At 44.9% G+C, this 16,378-nt stretch overlaps 1 protein-coding gene across 1 annotated transcript in view; it reads left to right on the top strand.

Moving 5' to 3' along the window:
* Positions 1-409: 409 nt before the first annotated feature.
* The window catches only part of LOC149334217 (protein-cysteine N-palmitoyltransferase Rasp-like), a 47,462-nt gene continuing 31,493 nt past the window's right edge, over positions 410-16,378 (top strand). Inside the window, exons 1-5 of the mRNA XM_089555089.1 lie at positions 410-614; positions 2,693-2,775; positions 8,408-8,490; positions 9,002-9,112; positions 11,885-12,079. Of these exons, the coding sequence (XP_089411215.1) occupies positions 556-614; positions 2,693-2,775; positions 8,408-8,490; positions 9,002-9,112; positions 11,885-12,079 (531 nt within the window). The 5' untranslated portion in view covers positions 410-555. The remainder of the gene's footprint in view (positions 615-2,692; positions 2,776-8,407; positions 8,491-9,001; positions 9,113-11,884; positions 12,080-16,378) is intronic.

Genomic DNA, 16,378 nt, shown 5'->3' with positions numbered 1-16,378 from the left:
TTCGGACGTTAAACCCCAATAAACCAAATCACACTTTGTTATGCCAACGCAAACAACATTTCGCCGTATACACGAAGTCTTCCTTCGAAGAACAGCTTTTGCCAACGTGCAAACGAGGCACCACAGGAAATGACAAGAGGCTTCCGCTCTATATACGCTTGCCAGAGATATACAATATTCTCCCGCTATTTACAATATCTTGATTTCACTTCCAGAGACTCGCTGGCCTTTTCTTCACGTCTTTTTAGATGTACGTTCTAGCTGTTTGACCTTTCGAGCTTCAGCCAGCTTGGTGCGCGCTCTTAAAGCGTTTCATCACTTGTAAAGCCGAGAATAACGAAGCTGTCGCCATATCGCACTCTACTGTTGCCACCTGTTTTCTTGAAATCCGCGTCGCGCTGACAGCTGCAGACATTTGCGGTCTGGGGTCATCGAATTTCTCGACGCTCGTAGCACGCCAACTGCTTGAGGCGTAGAGTAGAGATAGTCTGTGCAAGTATTCATGATTACCAACGGTGGGAGACGGATCTTGAGCAGTTCTACATTGCCGTTGTGATGGCTGAGAAACAAACTACAATGTGTTTAGACCACCGACACAGCTTCCAATACCAAAGGTAAAGTGGTTTGTGTGTTCCGAACAATTCCTTATTTATGTAATAGAACAGGTAACTTCTGCGATTACTTGTTGGTTTCTGGGCTGCGGTTGAACTGCTTTTTCGGAACAGTGAGCCCACAGCCTGGCGTCTTTTTTTTTAAGTAACAGCTGCTCCTAATGCAGAAGATACGTACAATACGGTGCTTTTCAGAACGCAGTTGCTGACTTCCTACACAGATCATAGGAGTGATATCAAACAGTAAATAGGTAAGGGGGCTTCATTGAAGGATAAGCGGATTTAATGACTTTTGCACGAAAGCAAATTTAAGATGTCATTTGCAAAAATAGGTACAGTTTTACGACTTCGCAAATGCTTTAGCTGGACGCAATATATTATGTTGGCTCTTGACAGACGCTGTGAAAACCGAAGCCAATTTGTTTATCACATTCGTAAAACTGAAGCCGCGTGTAGAGGCGAGAAATCCATGAATAAAATCCAAACATCGATCTAATAATCTAGCTGCTATCGCCCCTCGGTAATCTCTTACGTGCATTAAATACACGAATGGCTAATGTTCTTATGATACCTGCGTTTCCTAAGCAAGGTTTGGGAAGAACGTTGAACACTAGCGTTAGTCTTCGCTCCTACAGAAAAACTGCTTTACTTGCCGTGCCTGAGTTTTCTTACGGACAAGATCAGGGGCGCATATGTAACAGTGATGGTTGCCGTTCTGAGTCCGGGTAGGAACGCATCCGACGTGCACATCCTCTTTTGTTAAGATCAGAGTGATTTGAAACGTGGAACTAAGGTAGCCTCCGTCCTGGATTCTTTGTATCCAGTTTTAATTCTGATACAGCCGAGGAATATTGTAAGGCACCCTTATGGCAGTATTGAAGGTAATCGTCTACTTTTTCGATGTATAAAAAATTATTTTAAAGTGTGCCCATCGCTCTTATCGAGTGGTTAAGACTCCCATAAAAAACCAAAGGGGAAGATTTCTGACTGTAGCAAAAATAATAACACCGAAAAAGCGCAAGCATGTCGAGGGAAAATCTGTGAATCTATTGATAGTTTTAATAGAATCTTAGATATATTAAAAATTTGCGTCTATGAACAACTTGTCGCTGGAAAATGTATTTGCACAGAACTTCTGCGTGTGTGTGTGTGTTGTCTTTTACAGCATGCATATCCACCTTACGGCGTTCTGCCTGTTGTGACAACGGTTGCATTCATTTCTGTGAAGCGACGCGTTCTCAGCGCCGCACTCTAGCATTCGCGATATTAACGCATGCAATGCCTGCAGCTGACGCTGCTGTGAATGGATTGTCCTTGTTTAGTAGAACAGTTAGCACCGGTTATAACATTGCGGTTAGATGTAAAATCCAACATGTTCTTGTATTGATATACAAATCTGCTCTCCCGCTATCTTCCACTGCTCCTCCGAGTTCACATTACCTAATTCTTCGTTTTATATTACTTACTTGAGTCTTCTTTATCCCTAATCTCCGATGTTGTCTTATTTCTTTGTAATTGGGCAGCCACATAGTTACAATACATTTCACTACCAACATGGCGGTTCAGCAAATGTCCTCCACCTAATAATTTTCTTGTGTATTTTATCTGAACACCCCTACGCTCCACATCACGTAGTAACGGTGCCCCTTAGTCACTTTTTCCTCTTTTTTGCAAGAATGCGAATTTTGAAGGGAAAATTTACGCTTCACATCGCTTCTCACGCAATCGCTTTATGACATTTTTAAGCGGAATTCATATTCTCTCTCGCGTATTCCGAATCTTTGCTGGCTAACCACTCAGGCAAGGGTAAGCACTTTGTTTCTTGCAAACTTAAAAAACGCTGCGGCCAGCTTTTTCTTCATCAGCAGTATTTGAGGTAAGACCAGCTTCAATTGTATTATAAATTATCTGCTGATCTATTCACTCACCTAATTTAAAGTGATGCTAGCTCAGTTGGGCGTAAGCAAAAAAAAAGCGTAGAAGTGTAATCTCTGTTAGAGAAGTAAGCGCCCTTGTCGGTGCCTGTGAACTGTTATTTAATCATTTACTGGACGAGTTGTTCACGCTTGCACTTCTTCCAGCCTTACATCACGAGCATTTCACTGGTTCGTGTGGATTGCTGTCGTCGCATACGCAATGGGTCACTTTGCCACCAGCGAAGTGAGTAAGTCCTTGATTACCTTTCGACCTTTCACTGAGCTAATAGTTAGCCTATAATGAGCTTGGCGAACTGTGTGGAATGTGTGGAACTGTGTGAGCGGTTAGAAACAAAACCGGTGGTCGAATTTCTATGCAGGCGAAATTCTAGAGGCCCGTGTGCTGTGCGATGTCAGTGCGCGTTAAAGAACCCCAGGTGGTCGAAATTTCCGGAGCCCTTCACTACCGCGTCCCTCAGAGCCTGAATCGTTTTGGGACGTTCGACTCCCATAAACAATAAGCCGAAATACGGCAGTTATAGGAATGAACTCGTGTTTTCTTTCATTGTAGAGCGCATGAAAACTGCAGGAGTCGTACACAGAGGTCCTGATTGAGTAAACAGTAGATGTCGTACTTTTGAACTATTTTTAGTGCGAAAGCGCTTGAAGCCGCACTCCTCGAGTTTCAACTGTGTGTGTGAAGCCTCTAAGTAGCCCGCGTAACTGGCTCACTGGGTCTGTGGACAGTCACGCTGTGAGTAGGCGGTGGCTTCCACCTACAAATTTAGGCAATTATGCGCCTTTTCTTTTCTCAGCTCCAGCGTAAGTTTTAAATTCCGTTTATTTTGAGGAAAGGAAAGGGACATAAGAGGCTCGGGGCGTCAGTGGTCACCGCAATCACCCTTTGAGGTACGTGGTGTGTGTGTCCACCTGCAAAAGCCGTTCTTTCGCACATTATTTCGTGCTTAGCAATGCTAAACCGCCAGCCATGTTTTTTACACGTTAATTTTACTGCTCATGAGTTTGAGCAACACGAAAGCAGCAGCAGGTCGGCAGCGGACGACCAATCGCCGGCACGGTGAGTCTGGTCGCCGCACAGCCACTAGCCATCCTACTGTGCTGCATAGGCTCCAATGGATGTTGTAGGCTCCTGCTGAGTCGCAGAGATCATTTTGAGCCAATTTGTTGCTCTGCCACAGCAAAGCTGCTTTTCCGAAACGAGATTAGCGCCGATAAAGCTCTTCAGACGTACGAAGTTCGCCATCATCCTCCTGTACGATATAGACATGGGGCACGTTTATACGTACAAGTTAGTGGCACCGTTGGAGTTATCCTGTTGGGGAGGAGGAATAACCGCAAACTTGACAGGACTGAAGATCGAGACGAGGACAGGACGAGCGGTAACTAGCAACTGAAGTTTATTGAAAAAAGACATGTTGCAGCAAAGGTTGCATCTGCGCATAGCGTACGGGAACTAAGATAGTGACACGTGGAACACACAAGCTAATTAATGATATACATCGAAACGAACAAGAAACGAACAAAAAACAACAAAGAAATGCCCGTCACAGACTTAACAGAAACCGGGTCTCTTTATCTAAAAGCGCCACAGAAGGCTCACTCACACACATATCAAGCCCAAGTTTGCGCATGTGTGCCGCTTCTAAAATCTCTCTTTCGAGCCTCGACCTGCCCCTTCCGATGATGGTGGCTTTGTTGAACTGTGGGTAGCAGCCATCGCATTCCCTGCAGTGCCACCATCATCGGAAGGGGCAGGTCGAGGCTCGAAAGAGAGATTTTAGAAGCGGCACACATGCGCAAACTTGGGCTTGATATGTGTGTGAGTGAGCCTTCTGTGGCGCTTTTAGATAAAGAGACCCGGTTTCTGTTAAACCTGTGACGGGCATTTCTTTGTTGTTTTTTGTTCATTTCTTGTTCGTTTTGATGTATATCATTAATTATCTTGTGTGTTCCACGTGTCACTATCTTAGTTCCCCTACGCTATGCGCAGATACAACCTTTGCTGCAACATGTCTTTTTTCAATAAACTTCAGTTGCTAGTTACCGCTCGTCCTGTCCTCTTCTCGATCTTCAGTCCTGTCAAGTTTGCGGTTATTCCTCCTCCCCAACATGTCTGACCAACTGGCCCAAAGCTTCCCCTTGTTGAGTTATCCTGCTGCGACCAGCATCACGTCACTCATCATGTGCAACCATCGAAAGACGAAAAACTGAAGAGAGAACGAAAATAATTCTTACACAAACGGTCCCAGCTTTATTCTTTTTATCACAAGGATAGTGGAGCCCGCGGCTCGTGCTATTTGACCCTCTTCTGCTGCCAGTATGGTTGGCCGTGCCGCAAGCCCCGTGAAACCGCCACTGCTTACATCGTAAAGAGATGCTGAGGCCGTAGACCTTCTATATACTTTCCCCATAAATTACATTTCTGAGTTCTAAGAAGCAGCTCGTAGCTTTTCAAGCGTGTCTACGTGCGTTTTAACAATACGAACACGCGTTCGATGAATCCATTTCATTTATAGCGTTCACGACGCAGCGATGACATCAGTGTGACGTCGTTACAAACCTCAACAAGTACTTATATTTTTTGTTAATAAAATCAGGCTGCAGTGATGCTCGCGTCAATAGCGGCATGAATACTTGATGCTGTGATTCCACTCAGTTCAATATGAATAAAATTACATGTGAAGTAACACTGCGTCAGTTTAAATATTTTAGAACAGGACCGGTGTCATTCATAGAAGCTTCTATTTGTTTGTTTGAAAACATGATGTCTCTAATGCACGGCTCAGTGACATCGAGTTGGCGTCTTTGTAGAACACGGAGACTAAACTGAGACTCTGTTCACTATCCCTAGACGTGCAGTTGACGAAAACTGAACGGTACTTGTCGAAAATAATGGGTCCTTGATAAATGGTAACGAACCCATCCCACAAGCTGTGCAGAAGACGGCTTGAGTAGGCAGGTCATCATAAAGTGACGGATAAGGCAGAGTTTCAAGCAACAGAATTCATTTAAATATACAAACAGAAAGAAAACATGGGAAACCAGATGGCAGCGACATCGCGTGGGTACGGAATATCTGCAATCATAATACGCGACAACCCTCTGACCTTTCGGTAACCATACAATCACGCAACCACAATTAAATATGCATAAAATGCATGTTTGCCAGAGCTTGGACGAAGACCTAAGGAATAGCTAGTTATTTCACGTCCGCCCAAAGATTGGTCCGCATGTTCTTATGTCTTAACGGATGATTTCTGGTCGCGCTAATTATATTTATTCCTTTATTCAAGAACCTCACCGGTTCCACGCATAGAACTTTGTCTGAGGGGAGGGGTTGCAGTTTTTTGAGGCCAAGAGATGGTACAAAAGTGTACAAGTGCAAAAGTAAACAATATATACAATTTGAACAGCAAGCAGTTTTAAAAGATTAAAGAAAAACGTCTCATCTTGAGACAAAAAGAAACAGTAAACAATAAATAGCAGCGCTCCGGGGACTGAACTTGCACATCGTGATCGCATAATACCTAATCTATCATAACTGCATAATCAAAGTATAATAGATAAAAACGCTATTCCCTCTTGCTAAATAAACACCAGTGCTCATTGGAGCGCTACATGGAGCCAGAACCGTTCACCGGGGTGAGTTCGTCGACTGACCAATGCAGGCACCGGGCTGCTTCTAGCGATTCCTTCAGAGGATGTCACGAATCCGCGTTGACTACAAATAAGTTTCAAAAGCGGGCTGGTCTAGTTGATGAAGCGAACGAAGAACGGGAGGTACGTCTGGACAACCAGCGGCACAGACAACAAGAGTATCAAGCGGATGCTGCCAACGTCTCCGCTTCGACATCGGCCGCTGTTTCGGTTGTCTTTCGCTCCATATAACCTGGCTGAGCCGAGTTGAACCACAGCCATCTTGTTTAATGTCGAATTGTCGTGGGGTGGCGCACAACAAAGTCATGGCGTACCCGTCTGGCTCCAAGATAGGAGCTGGCCGCTGTCTAATTGAACCACGACACCGGAATATTAGATAGCTTTAGCGTACTGTGCACCCTGCTACCTTTGCTGTTACCGAATCACCGGGAGCCCGCAAACAGTTTTAGCATACCACAGTCTGGTACCGTAACACCGGGAGCCTTAGCAACAACAAGAGCGCCACCTTTTCGCGGACGGCGCCGAGTACGCCGTCGCAGCGTTGATGCTGACAGTACATTATTAATCTAACCCTAATAAAATGGTTCGAAAGAAGAAAGGAAAAGGCCCAGCCGGCGTTTTCTTTTTTGTTTTTGCATTTCTAAAATGAATAGCAGCGCTGAAAAAAGGAAGAAAGCATAGAAAGAAAAAACATATGATAACACATGCGTCGAACGGCTGACCTTTGCGCAGTAGATGCCAGTAGACGGAGGCCCAACCCCTTGACTAAGGCAGCATCTTTGTACGAACACGGAATTAATTGCACGCGTTTATGTTCTGGAACAAGAAATACACAAAAAATATTTACAAAGTACCGAGCTAGTTCCTGCGCTACAGGAGCCCAAGGAAAAACACAACTAAACACAGCTACCAAAGCTAAAAATTTAGAAACAGCACTTCTAAAAACGAACACAATCCGGCGTAAACTCACTTTCATCGTAAATCTCCTTCAGCTGCAGCATCATCTGCCGAAAGTACTTTAAGCAGGAAACGACAGGCTCAGCATTCCGGTCCATCATGCACGTTTTCCGCGGGTTGTGAAGTCCATGCAGGAAATTCACGTCATAGGGTTCGTGGTCATGTTTAATTACCCTAAAATACCGCTCACTGAGGGAACTTAAAACAAATTATTTCTTTAGGCTCTTCTCTAGTACGTCCCAAAACAAAATGGCACCTTTGCAGTGAATAAAGCAGCGTTCGATAGTTTCCGATGCAACGCATAGACGACCATTTACAGCAGAGAATTTTTTTTTCAATGCCGCCACATTTAACAGGCACAGCTTCTGTGTGCAGTTTAAAGAAAAACGTCTTAGGTCAGCACGAAACCCGTATTTTACGCACTCGTGTCAACATATCATAACCCTTGATAGCAAAGGAGAGTTCGTGATACGCTGGTGAAACAGCATCGTTATTAACTCCTTGTACAAGAGAGTATTGTGCGAAACAGAGTGTCAGTATACTCAGTAGAGAAGAGAACTGTCAAAAAAAAACACACCGAAGCAGAAACCTCCTGCATGAAGCCAGGTAAAGAGGGACATTAGGTAAAATTATAAGACAGCACTAAGTTGCAATGAAGGTTCACAAAGTTAATTTGGAAGAATGATCTGATAAAAGGATGGGAACTGTCACGAAAAACAATGAAATAACGTACATTAAATTGTCTCACATAAACGTGCACCAAACGTGGAAACCTCCTACATAAAACCAAGTAAAAGAGGGCATTTGGTAAAATTATAAGGCACCACTAAATTGAGATGCAGGTCCACAAAGTTGATTTGGAAGAATTATCTGATAAAGGGATGGGAAGTGTCCCGAAAAATTGAAGTAACGTGCTTTAAATTGCCTCACATAAAGGTGCACCAAACGTGGAAATCTGCTGCATAAAACAAACTATGAACATTGAGAGAACCATGCAATTTTATGTGGACTTTTCAGTTGGCTAGTAAGATGACGGGAAATATACTGCACGCATAGAACATAATGTACGCGTAGCGCCCTCGAGATCCTCGCAAATGCTCTTATAAGCCTCACACAGCCAAGTCGAACTTTATCATAGGTGAGGAGTCTTGTCTCAGCGATCAAGGGTGCAACTTGTTGTTTTTCTTAGAAAAAACACGGACGATCTATCAACGTTCCTGCCGTCCGCTGCCCTGTTCCTTTCAGACACAAGCCTTCCACAGAAGTTGTCCTACCGGTTCCGTTACCAGCAAGGCAGAAGCCCGTACTACGGTGTCACGAGGAAATGGGTAAGTATACTTCAGGTGATCGGAGGTATATATCAGTTATTCTGTTCAGTCCAGCTCAAACAGCTCATCTCAAGTATCTGCATAGAAACTGTAGTCTGACTTCGCTTCGCCGTACGAAGAATGCAGCTGTGAATGGCGGCTAAAAAATTCTTTTCGCGAACGTGGCCGTATTTCTCGTGAGTTGACAGTTTGAAATTATTCAATTCAAATTATTCAGTATTTTTGTGAATTAGAAACAACTTTACTAAGGACAGCCGACAGCCCTGAAAGATTGCAGTGTGGCATGAAACTCAAAAGAAAGTATACTAATAGACGCCACGTTCGTTTCACAATCCCTACACGTACCACATCCTAGCCGGGTGCAGTAGAAAATCGCCATGTTGAATATAATAGAGCCTGGTCGGCAGTATCCACTTCACTTTTCTAATTGAAACTCCCATTGAGAAAGGTGTTTAACTTGCTTGCACTTTAATGCGCGACTATGAATCGAACACTGGCTGTGTTTATGCAGGACCTTTCCGATCGAGAGTGGAGACATGGGCGGCGCTTCATCTTATCGGCTTGGCCCTGGATGGTGCTGCACTCCGTCGTTGGCCGAGCAATCGCCCACTCAGTACCGTCGGTAAGCGATCTAGAACTTCGGTCGACTAGACCATATTCCCAGCGTAAATTGTTTCCTAGCCATGTGGTGATCACACCCTGCAAAGCTGACTGCGGCAGCTTCGCATCAGTATTGAGACAAAATTTTCAGAGAGAAAAGAATGCGCTGCCTAAGAAAATTCTTAGAAAAGCAGCTTCCTGTAGGGCTATTCTATAAAGGTCAATTTCCTTTGAAAGCAAATGCAGACAAATAGTCAAATCACTACCGCGTGGCCTGGCTTCTCCCACATCTCTCACAAACAAACCACTACCAAACGGCAACGTTTGCTGTATTAAAGCCTTCTACCATTTTCCTTCACTCCATTGCAGCATCAGCCCCAAGACTGTATGGAAAAGATTTACCTTTACTACCTCCATTCTGCGGCTCGTTTCATAGCGAATTAACAGAAAACATGTACTCGCCAAATGTTGCACGAAAAAGAAAACCCGTGTGCTTTTCGGCACCCGTACGGGTGCCTCAGTAACAAGAAAAAAAGGACTGTACGATGCATCATATAGAGAAAACTTTTGTAAAGCAGTGGATACAGCTCCTAGAACGGAACAGAAGAAAAATTGCTGGTGCTTTAACATCGCTCAGCACGAAATATTGCGCGAAACCACAATTGTTGGTAGATGGGCACCACCGCCGAGTACCTGAAAGCGTGATTGAGATTTCCTCTGACCCAGAGAGGCAGTTATGCGCGTCTTCAACTTTTTCATCGCCAGTGCCAACTTAGCTGATGTACGGTGGCAGCCTATGCTCTAGTGCCGTGTTTTTGCCTTAATTAATCACCTAATTGGCGTAATTATTAGCCTAACTAATTAATTTGACTCTGATTACACCCCTTCATACATCCCTTCACATCAATGTCACACTTTGATTTTCACATTTAGCGCCAACGCCGCTTTTTCTTCCACTCACTATATCCCCGTCCAGCCTGTTCAACCGTCCGATGGTATTTCTGATAATTAATCAACTAATTAATCTATGCCAAACTTTTTGTTAGATTAATTATCACTCATCAAATACACTTCCATTCATTTCAAAATTCATTTTCACTCATTTGCCTATTTGTCCACTATTTTGCCGTCCACGGCTGTTTTTCCGTCCACTCACTATACCGACGTCCGCGCTATTTCGAAGGTTTTTCAACATTTCTGGCTCTAATTGATATCTAATCATCCCACTGACATCAAATTTTTTTCGCATCATTCGTATGATTCTACCTCTTCTGAGAACGAAACAACAGCTGCGGACACGTTTTGGGGACACAACCTCGCCGACACAACCTAGGCACGCTTTTGCATTAATGATTTTCTGTGCAAAGAGCGAGCCGGCTGAAGTACCAAACGTGTTCAACTGCCCAAAGCACGGAATTAAAATTCTAGTCGCGATAATCTTCAGGATTACGGTTACCTTTTCAACGCTCCAATGGTGGGTGCGCCCTGTCGACAATGTTTGTAAAAACTTCTCTTCGATTGCAGGAGTGTTGTTACAATGTGGGTGGCTCCTTCCAAGTCGGGTACTAACTCAAACTTATCACCACTCTCCCTTTGCTTGTCCTGAATAACTGCAACTTAATTCAGGTGACCACCGTAAAAATGAATATAGCGAGTGCACGGGTTCTTCAGAAGATAATGAACCGCTATATATTGTTAATATTCCTTATCTCCCCACGCCGCAACTGCTTTAAAAAAATGTCATTGAAATATGCATGTTTTTAGAATTTTGCGCTCGCTTGGCTAGTCGCCTCCTGCTTTCAAGGATTCATTAATAAGTACTGCACATTTGAGATCCGCATCAAACGTACTGAGCAGCAGCAACGCCGATATCCGGTTGATTTCATACTTTCGATATTGTTAGAAATTCAAACACTACCGCTTAGCATCTGCGGCTGACACAGGACAGGGTTTATTGGAGAGATATGGGAAAGGCCTTTGTTGTGCAGTGGGCGAAATCATGCTGATGTTGACAATGAATGTTATTGCAAGTGCGCCTAAAATGTATTTTATTAATATATACCTAAGCTGTATGTCTTTGTTACACACATAAGCACATTCAACGTTTGTTTGAATCTTGTATCACTTCTTTTCCTCATATGCTATCTTAAGATAGGACCTGTTTCCTCCATTTTGGCTCGCGTAACTGAGGCATGTGCACATTTTTGCACAGGCCTGGATGTACGTTGTTAATGCTTTGGATGTGCGTTACACATGCTCTGGATGTACGTTGATAAAGCATAGAAATAAGAAAAAGCACTACATTATAAAATTAAAAATGTGGCAAAATCACGGGTTCGAAGCCACAGAGTTGAAACCAAATAATTATGAAAAATAAAATCGATACAGTACATAACAGAAGCGCACAATGGAATTACAAAGCGCCTAAATAACCTAGCAATGCTGCTTGGAATTATGGCAGCATCTTCTGCAAATACAAATAAAAAGTTTATTTTTTCACCTTATTTAACTGTTTGAAGGGGATAAAAACATACGGATTTTAAGGTAGGCCGCTAGTGTGATGTTTGTATCTGTTATTAAAAACCTTTGCAACAAAGTGACCTCATACCTTAAAAGCGTTTCCTAGTTGACATAAGAAGAGTATCAAGATAGGTACACAGCACAATAGCTCCAAGCGAAGCACTTGAGTCACTAACCTTGTTATATCAGGTATCAGTTCTTGCGAACACCTAAAATCGGTACTCACGCGTAACAGCGTCTTTAACTCCTTGTGCAATGTCTGGCTTGTACGCAGCTGCTGCCGCACTACCACGTTGCCTTCTCACTGCTCTTCGTGTCGTTCAAGTTGAGTTGGATGACCGCCGCCTACTTCGTCGCCGAGCACGCCGTCTTTTTCGTACTCGCCTGGATGCGAGTGCCGGCACTGTGCTACGGACTGGCTCTACTTCTGGTGTCACACTACGACGTCTTTCAGCTGGACCTACTCAAAGTAAGTAATCCGACGAAAAGACATGCAGCTCCTCTGATGATTACTCAGGATATTTAACGCACGTACCAAGTACTACGTGCATGGATTTCATAGACAATTTTACTGTGGGCCCCACGTACCGTGAGGCAATAAATACTAAAAGAAACAGTACGTGTTGCTCAAATGTTCTTAAGGGTTGCATGGAAAATGAGTGTTTTGGAGACTGGAAAACGAGATATTACTCCACTAGAGTTCGTCTTTTGGCGACACTTTTTGAATCAAAATTTCAGCGCTTGGAGACGCTCATCAGATTTTATTCGGAAGGTTCGAGCACACTGGCATCTCCAAGACAGGTCATGTACCGCTAGTATTTTTTTCTGAATAGGTAGCATAATTGTATTTTTCGTTCGGGAGAGAGCTTAGGAAATAATTTCTGCATTTTCTACTAACTTAGTGAGGTGGCAGCCCCAGACGGTGCCCCTGCATGTTTATGGCGAGGAATAGTTTTCTGACTCCTTAGAAAGACGGCTGCAACGCGGATCCCTGTACGGGAAGACTGGTTCCTGGAGGTCCATTGTACACCGTCTCCACGGTCACCACCTGTCTACTTTCAACTTTTCTTGAGCCCTTGCTAGAAGTGAAAGCGCAAAGTGAAAATTCAGCTGAGACACTTAGGAGCGTTTAGTGTGAGAGTGCGAATGAATTAAACTGCTGAGTCATGCTACGCTGGAGAATGACTATTACTCATGGCTATGACTACGAGATATGACCATGCATAGTTTGTACAAAATCTATGCACGTCACATTATTACATTATATTCCTTTAAAGGGCTGAGTCATGCTAGTTTGCAAAAGTGAAGTGCTGAGTCATGCGTCATGACCAGATATGCATATTTTGTACACACTGTATACACCTCACACTACGTTTCTTGCAAAGGACTCAGCAATGATAAGTTGCATAATGACTACGATTCATGACTACGACTGCGAGTCATGACTTTCATTGGTCATAGTGCGTTAAGTTTCATCATTACTGACTATACATGTTCCCTAACATGGGGCATCGTACACCGGCGTCGTGACGACACCCGAATTTCGTGCCATAGACGGCGATAGGCGGCGGCTTTTTTGCTAATGCGACATATAATGTTTCCGCATTAAGAGCTCTAGATTTAGCTCGTATTGCGGCAATTCACAAGAGAGATGGAACATGTAATTCGCACGATGAAGGCCAGAGGAACGGAGAAAAAATTGCCGAGGATTACGCTAATTCCTACTGCGAAATTCGAGCGTAGCACATCAGCTGTTCCAGCCTTTCGATCGACCGAGGCAATCAATTTGAGCAAGAAATGTATGTACAATTACAGAAAACTTGATAATGTGACATATATTCCTTCTTCAAGAAACACTCCACTAATAGCTCTTGACTGTCACGAAGGGAGCTTTGTGGACAGAGAAATAGATCGATATATGCTCGACTTGCTGCACCAATGCCTGGTTCTGCGCTGCGCGGCGGAGAGATAGCAGCTACTTACTGATGCCGCTGACGCTGCTAGCGAGTGCTAGAGCACTGCACGGTGCTCAATTTGAGGCCCAAGCCCGGCCCGGGCCCGAGACCGGAAGCCCGAGCCCGGCACAGGCCCGCGGCTTCAAGCCCGGGCCCGGCCCAGGCCCGCTTAATTATCGCTCTAGCGAGCCCGGCCCGGTCCGTGAATCCCGGAGTGAAGCCCAGCCCGGGCCCGGCCAGGGCCCGGCCCGGCCCGTCTCACAGTAACGCTTGAGGCATACTCCTCACTCTGAGCAAATAGACTGCTACTAGACCGATAAGAAACTGGCCGACAAAGGTTCTGAAACCACAGTTTGGCTTGCAGAAAGTTGGTTCTTTTTGACCCAGAAGGAAGTGATTAAGAGTAGTGCTCGCCAGGCCCTCTATTGGACACTGTTCTCGTGTAGGTGCGCAAAGATAAACTCGAAGGTGACGAGAGCCAAATAAAAAGGGCTGCATACGCGCGTAATGGACTACTTTGCATTCTCCCATGATTTTAATCAGTTATATTTTGCCGCCCGCGAAGTATAAACATAAAAGCCGCCTAGCAAGCAGTAAGATGACATTTTTTTAGTGAACGCGATCTCACAGGTTGAAATCCTAGCCGAACTGGTCGCCTTTCAGCAGAAACGAAAAGCTAAAAGGCTTGAGTATTTCACGGTGTGTGTTTTAAAGACTATAAGCGTCCTAAACTAATATGTCTTTCCCGAATGCATTTCTAATACTGTTTAGGTATGTTTTGGGATGACGAACGTCAATGGCCAATTAAGACCGATTAAACTTTACTCTTGTTGGTGGAGCAGAAGATAACGCGCGAACCACGTGATAACTTACAGGGGAAAACATTTCTCATGTCAACCAGGCTGAAGAAGCAAGTAGGAATAGATGTGGTTATGTGACGAGATTCACAAACTCTCGCGAGCTTTTGTGGCTATTTCATGTACGAGACGTTCCGGTCAGCTGATCAAAAAGAAAACCAAACGCGCTTTAGTTTGTGAATTTTCTCACATGAGAAAATACAGCTATAAAATAAAAGCTATGTCTTGGGGGCTTAAGGGCCCAAGGGGAGTCAGGCTGTGAGAGACACCGAAGCAGAGGGCTCCGTATCATTCCGACTACCCGGGTTTCTGCAACGAGCAATTATACTACAAAGTACATGGCTGTCATGCTTGCCGCCTAAATAGCATTGCGGCCGCCGAGGCTAGGAGCAAACCCTGGTTCCCCGGCTCAGTAATCAAGCGCTTTGACCACTAAGCACCGCGGCGTGGAAATAAGGAAATAAATAAGTCAATGAATAAAGCTTAATTTTTTTCTCAGCGCGTACTATAACCCATAGCTCATCCGCGTCGCTGCTCCTATGCCGCAGTTGTGTACTACACTCTGCAGTAGTGAATGAATAGTCGGACACCAGCCGTTTCTATACGGACCCAAGCCCGGCTGGGGTCCGCAGCTTTAAGCCCGAGCCCGGCCCAGGCCCGCCAAAACAGATCATGTCCCGGCCCGGCACGGCCCGCGGGCTTTTTGGCCGGCCCGAGCCCGTGCAGTGCACTAAGCGAGTCAATTGAAGTTGGTTCGGCCTTTCGGCTTGGGATGCACGCACCGTGATCCGCTGATGCCGAAACGGCGCTTCGGCAACCGGAGAACACCACGCGCTATCGCGCGGTCGTCGCGACGGAGGAAGAGGGCGGGAAAGGGGGGGGGGGGGTTGCACGAAGTGGCGAACGGCTTGGGCGGCTTTGGCTTGGGCGTACGGGAGAAATGGCGCCAGGAGCGCACGCAGCAAGAGCGGCGCGCTGTCCCGGCTGCGGAGCTGGTTACCAGGGACAACGGCGACGCCGCGAAACCCAGGAACGGGCGCCAAAGAACTGCGCTATAAAATGCAGTCTTTAATGAGGTACTATAAAATGCACTGTTTACGCCCTCAAACAGTCAACACCAGGCGTACCGGAGCAAAAGGGCAGGTTGCCGTTTTCTCCCTTTCACTCCTGCCCACCGAGACAGGTGGTCGCCACATGCCACGATTGGCAGGTGGCTGTTGAATTAAATAAATATAAATGTATAAACAAAAATGTCATATTTAGGATACTTTCAGTTAATTCAATCAGTAATTAAAGGTCTTACGGCTGACGCTGTAGATTTCATGGTTGAACGCAGAGCTATATAACTAAGGCAAATCTATAACAGCTTTAGCTGAAGAAACATCACATATCAGAGAGAAAGTCTATTTCCGCTTTCTATATCACAAATGGGGTTTCGCGTAGTCGTCCGCACGGCTCGCCCATATTAACACGGACAGTCGATACAAGCGTAGGTAATTGTCCGCAATAGCCGGAGTTCCAGGGTTCGAACCCGGCCGCGGCAGCCACGTTTCGAAGGAAAGGCACCCATGGGCTCTGCGATGTCAGTGCACGTTAAAGATCCCCAGGTGGTCGAAATTATTCTGGAGGCCTTCACCACGGCACCGCTTTCTTGCTTTCGTTCATTCCTTCCTTCCTTCTCTCTTCCTTTCTTTCTTTTTCTTCCTTTCATTCTTTCTTTCTTTTTACCTTCTTGATTTATGACTTCCTTTCTTCGTTTTTTCTTTTTTCTTTCCAATCGTTCTTCATTCCCTCACGGCGTGGTTGAGGTGTCCAACATAGTCACAGCGCCATTTGCTTTCCTCAAGGGACAAAGTAAAGTAAGAACCCAAATTCAGAAAAAAAATACGCTAACCTAACGACCAGTAAATAGCACTTCATATAGGAACTTACGGCCGATTTATCTTTCTCTTCCAA

This window comes from Amblyomma mixtum, chromosome 8, assembly GCF_055824585.1.
Source record: "Amblyomma mixtum isolate Tamu chromosome 8, ASM5582458v1, whole genome shotgun sequence".
Classification (NCBI taxonomy): domain Eukaryota; kingdom Metazoa; phylum Arthropoda; class Arachnida; order Ixodida; family Ixodidae; genus Amblyomma; species Amblyomma mixtum.
Note: the sequence above shows the minus strand (reverse complement) of the source record. Positions and strands in the feature narration are given on the sequence as shown.